The 12,940-nt window shown below is 37.3% G+C and overlaps 1 protein-coding gene across 2 annotated transcripts; it reads left to right on the forward strand.

The window, feature by feature from the left end:
• Nucleotides 1-3,277: 3,277 nt before the first annotated feature.
• Nucleotides 3,278-11,073, forward strand: LOC125595406 (separase-like). 2 transcript variants are annotated; one of them, XM_048771183.1, is made up of 22 exons: nt 3,278-4,026; nt 4,276-4,683; nt 4,778-4,894; nt 4,984-5,271; nt 5,340-5,456; nt 5,606-5,917; nt 5,995-6,093; nt 6,201-6,323; nt 6,440-6,775; nt 6,851-6,940; nt 7,074-7,313; nt 7,402-7,525; nt 7,612-8,208; nt 8,405-8,630; nt 8,716-8,818; nt 8,904-9,089; nt 9,219-9,244; nt 9,333-9,565; nt 9,657-9,849; nt 9,969-10,365; nt 10,588-10,812; nt 10,887-11,073. In XM_048771183.1, exons 1-22 carry the CDS (start codon nt 3,484-3,486, stop codon nt 11,007-11,009), a joined length of 5,106 nt encoding a protein of 1,701 aa, XP_048627140.1. In that variant the 5' UTR covers nt 3,278-3,483; the 3' UTR covers nt 11,010-11,073. The 2 variants fall into 2 exon arrangements, with proteins under 2 accessions (XP_048627140.1, XP_048627141.1); XM_048771184.1 differs by having other exon boundaries at nt 9,660-9,849.
• The last annotated feature ends 1,867 nt before the right edge of the window (nt 11,074-12,940 follow it).

Genomic DNA, 12,940 nt, shown 5'->3' on the forward strand with positions numbered 1-12,940 from the left:
TTTGAGTATAGGGTTTGGGGTTAAAGGTTTAAGGTATTGGGATTTAAGATTAATTATTGAAAAAGCAATAATTTTTTAATTTATATTTAATATTTGAGGTTAAATTTAAGATTTGATATCAAAATAGTTAGATTTTGAAGTTATGTTTAAAGTTTAGGGTTTAAAACTTGTTTAGGGTTTAGAGATTTAAAAAGTCAAAGATAGCGTTTTTAATAATGCGCTATTAAAAATACGCTAGCATAGCGTTTTTAAATATACAGTTCTATCATAGCGGTTCTAAATATACAAACGCTATCTAAAACTAACGGGTATGTCAACCATAGCAGAAAGGCAAAAAACGTTATCCTTCACTGCTATCAAAGCCCATTTTTCTTGTAGTGTTTGAGACTGAACTTCCAAAAAGAAAGAAGGCAGTGACAAGCCAGATTCTTTACACTATTAAGTATGGAGCCAATATAAAACCAGAAAAAAAGAAAACAAGACTAGTTGCAAGGGGATATACTCAAGTATATGGTGAAGATTATCTAGACACTTTTACACCAGTGGCCAAGCTTCACACTATACAGATTCTCTTGTCTCTTGCTGTCAACTTTGAGCGAGATTTATGGCAGATGGATGTGAAGAATGTCTTTCTTCAAGGAGAATTAGAGGATGAAGTCTACATGAGACCACCTCCTGGTCTTGAGAATATAGTGAAGCCAGGAAATGTTCTCAGATAAAAGAAGGCAATTTATGACTTGAAGCAATCTCCAAGAGTTTGGTACCATAAGTTGAGCACCACCCTCAATGGAAGAGGCTTTGTAAAGTCAGAAGCTGATCACACCCTCTTCACATTAACTAGTAAGCAATGTATTGTGGTCATCTTAGTCTATGTGGATGACATTATCATCACTGGTAGCAACAAGGAAGATATTCTCTCAACTAAAACTTTTCTTAAAAATACCTTTGATATCAAAGATTTGGGAGAGTTGAAGTACTTCCTTGGGATTGCGATCTGCCGCTCTAAAAAGGGGTTATTCTTATCTCAAAAAAAGTACACACTTGATATTTTAAATGAGGCAGGATACCTTGGGAATAAAAAGGCCAAGACTCCATTAGAAGAAGGATACAAGGTGCTGAGAGAGGGGGAGTATGAGTCTACACCATTTGGAGATATCAAGAAGTATAGAAGAATGGTGGGCAAACTCATCTATCTAACCTTCACCAGACCAGATATTTGCTTTGCTGTGAATCAAGTGAGTCAATACATGAGAGCTCCTAAGGTGCATCATTGGAATATGGTGGAGAGGATCTTAAGGTATCTAGGAAAGGCGCCTGGCCAAGGAGCATGGATGGCATGTAACAAGAGTACTGAAGTTGTTGGATATTGTGATGCCGATTGAGCTGGAGACAGAATTGATAGGAGATCAACTACAGGCTACTGCCCCTTCATTGGAGGAAATCTGGTCACATGGAAGAGCAAGAAGCAGAAGGTGGTGTCTTGATCAAGTGCTGAGGCAGAGTACAGATCAATGAGGAAGCTCACAAGTAAGCTTATATGGATCAAGGGACTACTAAGGGACTTGGGTATTGAAATCAACACACCCATGACTATGCATTGTGACAACAAGGCAGCAATACACATTGCATCCATCTCAGTTTTTCATGAGAGGACAAAACACAGTGAAGTGGACTGCCACAAGGTGAGACAGGCAGTGGAACAGCAAGTGATTCTTCTATGCTACACAAAAGTGAAGATCAACTAGCTGACATATTCACCAAGGCAGCTTGCAGCAAGGTTTGTGAGTTCATTCATCCTAAGCTTGGACTCATAGACTTCTCTTGTCATGAAGTGTTCTACTCTTTTTCCTTTGTTTGGTTTTTGTCCCAAGTAGTTTTTTCAAGTATATGTTTTAATGAGGAAATGCTTCATGGTTTCCACGCTTGACCAAGTTCCTATGGTCAAGCTTGAGGGGGAAAGTATTGACATGAAGAGAACAAAGAGCAAGACTAAAGACATGAGAAACTGATTGATCATGAATAAGAAATCATGGACAGGAAATCATGGACAGGAGATCATGGACAGAAAATAATGGACATGAAATCATGGACAAGAAATCATCGACATGAAATCATTGACAGAAAAACTGAAGTAAGGAAAGTTGTGAGACTGATTTAAATATCTTTAATAAATTACGTTTTGTAGACTGCGAAGAACATACGACAAAGAACACAAAGTGAGAGAGAGAGAGAGAGAGAGAGAGAGAGAGAGAGAGAGAGAGAGAGAGAGAGAGAGAGAGAGAGAGATCGAGAGAAGATAATGCAGAGGAAAGAGAGACAGTGAGTAATGGAGATGCAGAGGAGAGAGAGAAATTGAAGAATGATGAAGGGGCTGTTGCTGTAAGGTACGGAGAATAGAGCTGGGTAAAAAACCTGAAACTGAACCGAATCCGATCTGAAAAAGTAGTACCGAATCCGGACCGACGTTGATAAAATATCCGAATGAGTTCAAAATTTTGGTATTTAGATAACCGAAACCGAATCCGATCCGTACCGAAGTATTATGGGTATCTGAATGTATCCGAAATAGACTTATATACCTAAATATATTAATTATTTTTAGATTTAATATATATTTAAAAGCATCCAAGATATATAAGATACTTTTAAGTTATCCAAAATACTTGAAAATATATACAAATAGTTAAAAATAAATGTCTAAATAACTAAAGTATAGTCAAAACACTAATAATACTTAAAATATATATCGATTATGTATTCAACTATTGAAACAAAACTAATAAACATGTTAAGTTTAAGTATTTTGACATATGTTATTCAAATTTATATGTAATATGTTTTTTTGTATAGATTTTGAGAAATTTAAAGTATATAATAAATTTTAAAACTTTAAAAATAATTTAAATGGGTTATCCGAACCCTTACCGAACCCGTAAAGATCCAAACCGAACCCAAACCAAATTTTAGAAATATCCGAATGGGTCTGACCCCGAAAATCCGAAACTCGAATAGACCCGAACCAAACCCGAATGGATACTCGAACGCCCACCTCTAAATTAGAGAATTTTGAAGCTTATCTAAATAAAAGTGATTTTATTTTGAAATTGAATTTTTTTTTTTTAATTAAAAAAAAACTATGTAAAAACGAAAAAATTACCTCCTAAAAGTCACTTTAAAGATTTTCTTATTACGCAGCAAAAGTCGCATTGTACTTTTGAGACGCATTTTATTGTGTACGAAAGACATTAGTATCCTCTACCAAAGACAGAACCAGCTTTCTAGTTAACATTGACTTATTCAAAACAAAACGTGGCTCGACTTATCCTCTTTTTTCTTCCCCCACGACTCCCTACTGAGAAAACCCTAACATCCCCTTTGTTTCCAATAGACGACTGTTACTGGTGCGTATCAGAATTCTTTTAAGGTTTAAGATCTCTTTCCCTGGGGACAAAAAAGCCCTCATTTGTCCTCTACCTCTCCCCGATGACTAGCCACGGGAGTTCCATGGATTGGCTCAGACTTATCATCACCGTTAGTAATAGAGGCGGGTTTAAAGCCGTTTCTGAGAATGCTGCATGGGATAAAGTTGGTCAGGAGTCTGGATTAGGGCTTGGTGCGAAATTGATCTATGTCAAGTATCTCGCCGCACTTGCTCGATGGTTGAACAGTGATTCTAGCCCGGGGTTGCCTGGAACCTCAAAGGATCTGATTGCTAGGCTTAGAGACTTTGTATCTCAAGCCAAGAGCAACTATGAGTTGAGGAAAGTAGGAGCAGAGTTCAAGTGGTTGCTTGAGAAAGTTGACAAGGATCACTCTTCGCCTGGGAAGATGAAACGGGAATGTTCTGTAGAGACTTTAAAATGGTTAAGCGAGGCTGCTAAGGATCCATGTGACACATCTAATGCTTCTTTGCCGGATAGATCAAAGTGGGATTCTTATGGAAGTGAAGAGCCTTGGAAACAGCTTCTTCTGTTTAGGGCCTCAAGAACAAACACTACTGATTCGGCTTGTGAAAAGACTTGGCAGGTGGGTGTGTATATTTATTTGAAATCATGAATTGCATGTGTCTTAAAGCATTTTAAGTAGTCGCTAGTAGCAGCTTAGGAAATGTTATTGCTAAGAACATTCTCTATGCTGTCCCACTACACAGAGGTTGTCCATCGTGTGTGATTGAAACAGAGTCTAATCTCCTATGGTGATTGTAACTATGTCCTCTCTGATCTAACTATTGTTGTTCCATTCCAAGTCTTGATCATTTGCTTGCGTTTGTTTCAGAAAATCCAGAAGATGCATCCATCTTTGTATCGGGATAGTGCTGGGCCTAGTTACAATCTAAGAGAGAGACTCAGTAGTCAGTTTAACGAGAGGAAAGCTGGGAAGGATGAATCATGTGGTCTACTTTGTTCAGAGTTTCAAGCTCAAGTACCTGACTGGTCTCTCATCGCCTCTGAAAGCGATTCAAAGTGGTTCGACACTCTGATGCCGCCACTTAACAAAGAACAAAACAATAATAATCGTCTTACTGAAAGAGATCCTATTGGAAATGGTGACAGCAATAAAATGCTCACAATGCTGGTCTCAGCTATGGGAGAGTGTGCACTCTCGATCCTTAGAGAACCAGCAGTGCCGCAGCATTTTCTCGATGGGGATTCACTGCATGACTTCTGCATCTCTGCACTGAAGGTTAAATGCTTACCTGTGGATTTTATTTAGACTCTTCTTTTTGTAAGGTCGTAGTTCTTGGCAAACTAACCATCTCAAGGTTTTCCATGTTTAGATCATTTCCTGCCTAGTTGAGGATGTAATTGCTAGTCCGTGGATTTCACCTCCAGAGCTCATACATCTATGTGCTTCATTTCCTGAAACTGGTGACAATATAAAGCATTCTAAAAAGGTTGCATCCGTGAGCTCTAAATTTTCATTTTATTACAAGTTTTTTGCAGTCTAGTCTATTTTCTCAATATTGATGGTTGTACTTTGCAGGTTTCCATAGCGTTCGAGTTATGTATTAGAACCGTGTGGAATTGTGTTAGACTCATCTGTCTGAAATTTGAGTCTAACTCATCTGAGGATTTTGTGTCCGAAAAAGCAGTTACTGATTTTGTGAGCGAGGCATGTCGCAAATCTGCATACTATCTGGATGTTCTCGAGCAATATGGAGAGTTAAAAATTGAGGAGCTTGTTTTTTTTATTCTAGAAACTTGGTCTTTAGCTAAAAAACTCATCGCAAGTTTACCAGACCTTACACCAATAATACAACAGTGGGTTAAGGTAACTTTATGCTTCAGCGTTTTCCGCTTGCTTTCTAATTCACGCTTCTAATTGCATTTTATCATCAGATACAACACAAGCGTCATAAGAGTCCTGATCTGGCTGACTCATGTACACTCTTTCACTCCTTGCTGCTATCTTCTCAGAAGATTTCGAAAATAGTGACTGGAAATATCTTGGAGCAGGTTGGGATCCTACCAATTACTTAATTTATGCAATAGATTTCCAAAGCAATAAGTGACATGTTACCTTGCATTCTAGTTTACTTGTTATATATATCTGTTGTTGTCATTTACAAATAAAATGAACTTATATTCTTACATCACACGTGTAGGAGATTCTTGCTTATGAGGAGTTCGTTCCTGTGTGCTCAAAATTATGTCGCGCAAATCAGATAAAAATTGCTGATATCCTTTTGAAAGATGTTATCATCACAAAAGATCTATTCTTGGAGAGAGCAAGAGTTTTAACATGGAAAGCAAGGATTGCTAGAGCTGAACAAGAGCGTGTTGAAAAAGAGTGTGTTAAACAAGAGGGTGCTAAACAAGAGCCTGTTGAACAAGAGCCTGTTAAACAAGCACGTGTTGAAAAAGAGCTTTTTGAACAAGATTGTGTTCGTCATTTATCAGAAGGAATATCTAATTTGGTAATTTATTTACTATGTTTAACAGCTTAACTACCGTTCAATTCTTTTTGTGAATGATTTCTTTGTCATTGACACAGGAAAGCATATCTAATGAGGGCCATGAGACTTGTTTCCAACTAACTATTATATATTTCTTAAGAGCGTTATACTTCCAAGAAACTAAACCAGAGTCCAAGGTAACATCATTGAGTTACGTCAATTTTGTTTATTTATTTATGTTTGGTCGCTAATGTCTATAATTGTGTGCTATTTTCTTTACTTCTAATCCTACTTTTATGTGCAGCAAATTTTCGAAGACATTAACAAATCATTGAATCTATGTGTATGGATTCAGTCTGGTGAGACTATGCCCCTGGAAAACGTGATTCCTCTACTGTTCAATGTAATTGATTTGGTCTCAATAAAGGTATATTTTGTAATTTTATCATATTAAAATTTATTCTCTTGGGATATACCTCCATTCATTCTGATTGTTTTACAATTTTTCTAGCCTTTAATACTTCTATTTTCCTCCAATTTTAGGGTTGGATAGAGCTCCATCAACGGATATACGACTTGATGTTTAGAATATTTAAAGGGAGAAATGTCAGATTGAAGGATGCTTTGGCAATGTTGTGGGACTGTAGACGGCTAAGTCATGCGTTATGTCCTTCTCCAATAGATGATGCTGTCATCACGGGATTATCATGCTACTTTGATGAAATATCAGAGTCAACAGATTTCTGGAAAAGTTGCTTGCAGTTTTCAAAAGCAAAATCAATTGGGTTCGAGCTGAGCATACATGAGTCAGACATCACAATAGTTGAGATTAAACGCACAGCTTCCAAACTAGACACAACTTCCAAACCAGTCTCAAGTGTAAGAAATAGATGTATCTATTATTTTCTTCTAAATTATACTGTTTGGCTAAAATGTGATGATTTTGTCTCCCAGGATCCACTTCCCTGTTTCTCGTCTTTTGTTGCTGCATCTCTATATTATGATCTCTGTGAAAGAGAATTGTCATGTGGTAATTTATACAAGGTAAGATAGTTTTTGAATCATGAGAGTCTTACTAGTATATACTATATAGCAACTGATTGTAGTTTTTTCTTGATACTTTATGAAAGTTTGTTTTTTAATATCAAGATTATTAATTATCTCCCTTTTTTTATAGGCTCTCTCTTATGCTACGGAAGCACAAAGGATTCGAAATTTTCTTCTAAGAAAATGGTTTAGATTTAGTGGGAAAACTACACAGACAGTAGAAATAATGACTTTCGACTTTAAGAAGTTTGAAGTTTCAAGTCTTAGAGATACCGATTCATGGCCATGTGGAACTTTTCTCTGGGATATTAGCCGCTGCTACTTAAGCCCTTGGATTTTGCTCCAATGTTGTTTGGAAAGTGTTCTTCAGGTCTTGTTTTTTTTCAAAAAAAAAACTTCCTTGGCAGTTGCTTGGACTGTCACTATTTCTGCATTGTTAATCTATTTTAAAAATGCAGCTTGGTGGTATTTGGGAGCTTATGGGGGAAAGAGATAGGGCTGGAAACTTGCTATCTTGGGGAAAAACTGTTTCATCTATTCAGAGCCTACAACCTTTTGTCCTTGCATTTTCTCTTGCTTTGGGTATGAAGCTTCATTAATTTTTTTCTGCAATTTGTCTTTTTTCCTTAGGCCATGAAAGCCACTTATTTGTTTTTTCTGTCCACTAGGGAATCTCTACAATAAAATGCAGTGTAGGGATCTAGCAGAAAAGGAGCTCCAGAATGCGAAAAAGCTGCTAACAGATAGTCAAAAAAATTTTCCTTGCCGAAACTGCAAGCTGATGTTAGAGGTTACGTTGGATAAGCAATTTGGAGACTTGTCTCAAAGACAATCTGAGAGTCTGTATAGTGCAGCCTTACAAAAAATATGCTGCCCAGCTTGGAAAGGATGCATTAATCAAACAGCCGAGGTAGAGAAACCAAGAGACTCGAAAATGAGGCGTGGAGGAGGTGCTCTAATTGTGCATGCTTGCGAGATGAAGGAGCAGCCTATTATAAGGTTGACTCGCTCAATGAGTCGATCACTTGAAGAACGACCTCAAAACTTTCCTGCTAAGAAGTGTAGATTCATTGATGAATCTGATATCTGTGATGCAAAGGGGTTGATGCGGGACACTAAAAACAGAATCTGCGTTTGCATCAATAGAATAAGCCAGCAGCACCTCTCTAACGAAGTTACAAGATCTGGATTGCCGAATAACTTTATAAGTTTGAAATGGCAATTTTACCAAAGGAGGCTTGCGTGCACGGTTCTTGTCAGCCTTGGTATGCCCTTATCCCTTATAATATTCTATTTTTATACTTTTTAAAATGCATGTCCTTAGAAATTAAAAATTTCGGCCTAAAATTACTTTCTTTTCTCGGCTATGTCTTTTTTCCAACAAAGAACGGATTACATGCACAGATTAATGTTCGACTAGAATATTGGTTGTTCTAAGAGCTAAACCGATTTTCATTTCAGGAAAATGTTTGGCTAAATCTGGAAAGGTTCATCAAGCACATGGGGCAATTTTGCATAGCATCGCTGCTTTGTATAACAGTACCGTATCCATCCTCAGCTCACCTTCTTCTCGCAGTCCATTGCTGGATTTTATTGGGAAGGAAATCAAAGGAGATGTATTTGGTCTTGATCGTGCAAGAATATTATACAACTTGTGCAAGTTGAGTCTTCAAACTTACCACTCCAGGTTCGTCATATTGGTTAATATACAAATTTAATAAAATGCCAATTTGTAAATTTCACCAGACATCACTGATCACTACTTTGTATAGGTCTGTTTTATGTGATTTATCACATATTCCATATCAGACGCTGGTTTCATTGTTAACGTTGGCATTTGTACTTAGCAGAGAGGATCCGATACTCTGTCGAAAGGTGAAGCTTTTTCTTCTTCTTATGTTTATGTTTTGATAGTGATTTAGCATATATTAAAAAGAGACTGGCTGATGTACAACAACAGATTTCAAGGTTGCTTGCTGTGTTATACTTGGTCTCTTCTATAGGGTCTGAGTTCTCACTCCCCTGTGACGGGGAGCTTTCTTTAAGTCATTGGGTTACATATTATCATCAAGCCTCTCTTGGTGCTAATAGCAACTACCACTTCTTGTCAAAATTTATGAAATCAGGACGCAACTCAGATAAAGAGGTTGGTAAACAAAACTAATTTCCTACGATCTGTTTTACTGGTTATGTTTGTTGTATCTTAATATGTGTATCCCTTGTTAGTTTTGCTTAATAAGATAAGTTGCACTGACCAAAACATTCTGATCTGCAGGCTTCTGAAGAATTCGACTTTCTCAGGTCTTAAAGCTAGAAAACATGGATTAAAGTTGGATTTATTTGTTTTTTTTTTCTTACTGAGTCCATTGTCTTTTACCTGACACTGCAGGCTTGCTCCCAAAAGCACCGACGGTCTTGTTAAGTTTGCAAAAAACTTTTTCAATGGTCTACCAGAAACGACAGCCATCTGCATTAGCGTGCTTGGAGGCACACTGAGTAAATTGTTGCAGGAGTTATTGAAAAGCCCCCAAGTTTGTGGGTGGCTGCTCTTGTCACGGTTGAGCTCAAAGAGTCAGCAGCCTTTAGCTGTACTTCTGCCAATTTATTCTTCACTTGGAGAAGGTAAAATTTATACTATCCATTGGTTGATCAAGGGGGATTTCCTTTCTGTCATTGTTACTTGATAGCATAAATAATTTTACCAACACCGAAGCAGGTGGGATTGAAAAGATGGATAAAAGATGGGATTCTCCATGGGGTTCCACAGTGGTGGATGTTGTCGCTCCAGCATTTCGATTAATATTGAAGGAGTACAACTTTACTGGTTCTCAGGTTCCTATGGAAGATGAAAAATTGAGGTGGAAGGAGATAGACGAACTTGAACTTCGTCTTAATAAATTGCTAAGGTACACATTCCATGCGGAGGTGATGCATATAGTGAACACACTTATAGTTGCACAATTCGGGACTACAGCATATTTCTATTTTTAAAAGAAGCGTGTTGTATTATTGTTATTATATACAGAAACCTTGAAGACACCTGGTTGGGTCCCTGGAGGCATCTGCTTTTGGGAGAGTCTTCAAATAGTAAATCGCATGAGTCCACGCAAAAGAAGCTGGTTGAAGAGCTAAGGGCCAAATGTAATATGGAAGTAAATGAGACACTTCTAAAGGTTTTCCTTGGAAATGACACAGCCAAGGACGGCGACTCATGGATATCTCAGCTTTGTTCAAAGAATGGTTGCTGCATAGGAGGTCATCCAAGTGACCATATTGATGAAGAAAATGGAAGCAGTATATCTGATGACCTTCGAAGTAGGTACCGGCTAGCCTTACAACTGATACGGGACTCAGGGATCAAGCTAGAGGATTATAATGAGAAGAGAGAACCGATAATACTTGTGTTGGATCATGAGATTCAGGATGTGCATTGTTAGAATAGAGTTTTCTTCTTAAATACAACATAGGAAAGATATAATCTTGCTCATTGATTCTAAACCCTTGTTAGCTTTTACGAGTATTAAAATTAAAGGAGAGAATATTAGAATATCATATGGTACTGTCTGATTGTATTCAATGTTATTTGTGATTACTTGATGTGTAACATGTTGTATTCTCTGAAACACACTTGTTCTGTATAATAGATGCTTCCATGGGAGAACATTCCAACATTGAGAAGACAAGAAGTATACCGTATGCCTTCTGTGGGTAGTATATCAGCAGTGCTTAAGAAAAGCTGTTACCGAGAAGATCCTTCTCCCTTCCTTGTGATCGATCCTCGAGATTCTTGTTATCTATTAGATCCGAAATATAATTGCAAAACATTGCAAACCGTGCTTGAAGGATTGTCCGAGATTAAGGAAATCAAGGTAACACATATATTAAAATAAACTGATATAATTCGTCTGTCTTGGTTGTTACCGATCATATTTGTTTTATACAGGTAGAAGCTGGATTAGAGCCACCTGCTCCTTCTGCTCAGGAGCTAAATGATGCGTTGGGAAATCGTGATCTTTTCCTATATCATGGGCATGGTTCTGGTATGGTGGTCCTTTCCCTTACATAATACACCTATAAGAAAAAAGTTCAAATTACTGATTCGAGCCATGCAATGGGGGGGGGGGGGGGGGGGGGTGGTGCAGGGGATCAATATATTCCCATGCGGAAAGTAGAGAATATGAACAAATGTTCTGCAGCTTTTCTTATGGGATGCTGCAGCGGTTTGCCATATAGAGGAGGCAGATATGTACCAAAAAGTGTTCCGATATCTTTCCTGCTAGCCGGTTCCCCTGTCATTGTGGCAACCTTGTGGGATGTACCACAAGATATTAGCCAGTTTGTGAAGGCAATGTTAGAAAGTTTCTGGAGAGAGAGGAGTGATGATGTTAAACCAGAGAGAATTGGGTCGCTCATGGCTGATGCACGTTATGCCTGCGCTCAGCAATTCTTGACAGGGGCTGCCATCGTGTGTTATGGTGTCCCAACTGCTATCACAACAAAGAGGAAGAAAAAAAAATACTTGAAGCCAATGTTTGAAATTTGTTTTGATATACTAGGAGGGCATTCAAAATATTGATGATTTAGAAGATTTTTCTTCCTTATTTTTGTGTTTCAACTTAATATTGAATTCAAACCACGTATTTCTCTTCATATGACTGATATCATGAAAAGAATTGTTGACGTCCATTGAAGAGAAATGATGAATCAACTAATGTGATTTCTATTCAAGATTCATATGTGAAATCCAACTACTCCCAATCAACTGTTCTTTCACGTCCACAAAAAATTCCTTCACGCGATTGTGTATGACTAAAAATAACAAAAGACATGGTTGGTCTGGTTACTACTGTGACTTTCGTAATCATACACCATGTGTATGTCTTGGAATCATTGGTGTTGAGGAACCAAGATACAAATGGTTTGATGTCAAACCATAAAAGTGAGTTTGACTCTTTCTCTAATCTGTCAGTCGGTACACTTACATCTTGCCCTTAAGTTAACTCGACAATGTTATATTTGTTCAAGCAAGGTAGAGTGACCAAGGATGTCATGAAAGCAGTGAAGACTCAAAAGCAGGACATACCGAATTTCAGATTGATAAAACCTCTATTCTCCATGTTCTACTTGGAAATGTCACATCCCTTCCAAAAAGACGTATTGTTGATCTGAATTTTCATTAGCTTTGTTCTTAAAAAGATCATTTTCATGAAACAAACTCCACTAACACTACACCAAAAATTGGTGGCAAATCCGTACTTGTCTTTACTGCAAGAAAAGATAAGTTTTGTTTTTTTTTTTTTTTAAAGTTGGTGCGTAATGAATGATTTATGATTCACTGTCCACGGTTAATCGTCCACGATTTCCAGTTCACGATTAAGTTCGCTGAATACGCTTCGTACTGTCCGCGATTCACTGTCCGTAGCAAAACTGTCCACGATTCACTGTCCATGATTAATTTTACTCTATCCTCCATGATTCACTGTCCAGGATTCATTCCACTATTCACTACTGACGATTCATTCCACCATCTATGATTTATTGTCCACAGTTCATCTCACTATCTATGATTCATTGTCCACCGTTCATTTCACTTATCTATGCTTCAATGTCATATACGAAGTCTGATATGAAGAAGATGAACCAGTAATGCAACACAGGTCGTGTTTAGATTTGTCTAAAAGAAATTATTTTTATTTTCTCATATATTTTTCAATATAGATCGGAATTGTGTAACTTTTATGTCCATGAGTAGCTGTGTGAAATTATCTTTCATTGGACATATTGACCGCAGATTAAGACACATACTTAGAGGATATTAGGATTGTATATTTAATCAAATAATAAGTTTTATAGGTTCATAATAATAATAGATTCATTTTATCAAGTTCATGAAGAATATAGATTATTTTGATAAAAATATACTATGAGAAATTAATTAATTAAGTATTAATTTAACTAGAGATTTTTCCGGCTACGTCCGGGGTATTCGTATAGTTT

This window comes from Brassica napus, unplaced genomic scaffold (assembly GCF_020379485.1).
Source record: "Brassica napus cultivar Da-Ae unplaced genomic scaffold, Da-Ae ScsIHWf_1056;HRSCAF=1488, whole genome shotgun sequence".
In the NCBI taxonomy this organism is placed as follows: domain Eukaryota; kingdom Viridiplantae; phylum Streptophyta; class Magnoliopsida; order Brassicales; family Brassicaceae; genus Brassica; species Brassica napus.

What these genes read in the sequence shown, in the direction of transcription:
- LOC125595406 (XM_048771183.1), top strand. Translation starts at nt 3,484, where the DNA reads ATGACTAGCCACGGGAGTTCCATGGATTGGCTCAGACTTATCATCACC. An exon ending in AAACTAAACCAGAGTCCAAG is followed by an intron (nt 6,094 to 6,200) that starts GTAACATCATTG and finishes TTTTATGTGCAG; the next exon opens with CAAATTTTCGAAGACATTAA. An exon ending in CGTCTTAATAAATTGCTAAG is followed by an intron (nt 9,850 to 9,968) that starts GTACACATTCCA and finishes TATTATATACAG; the next exon opens with AAACCTTGAAGACACCTGGT.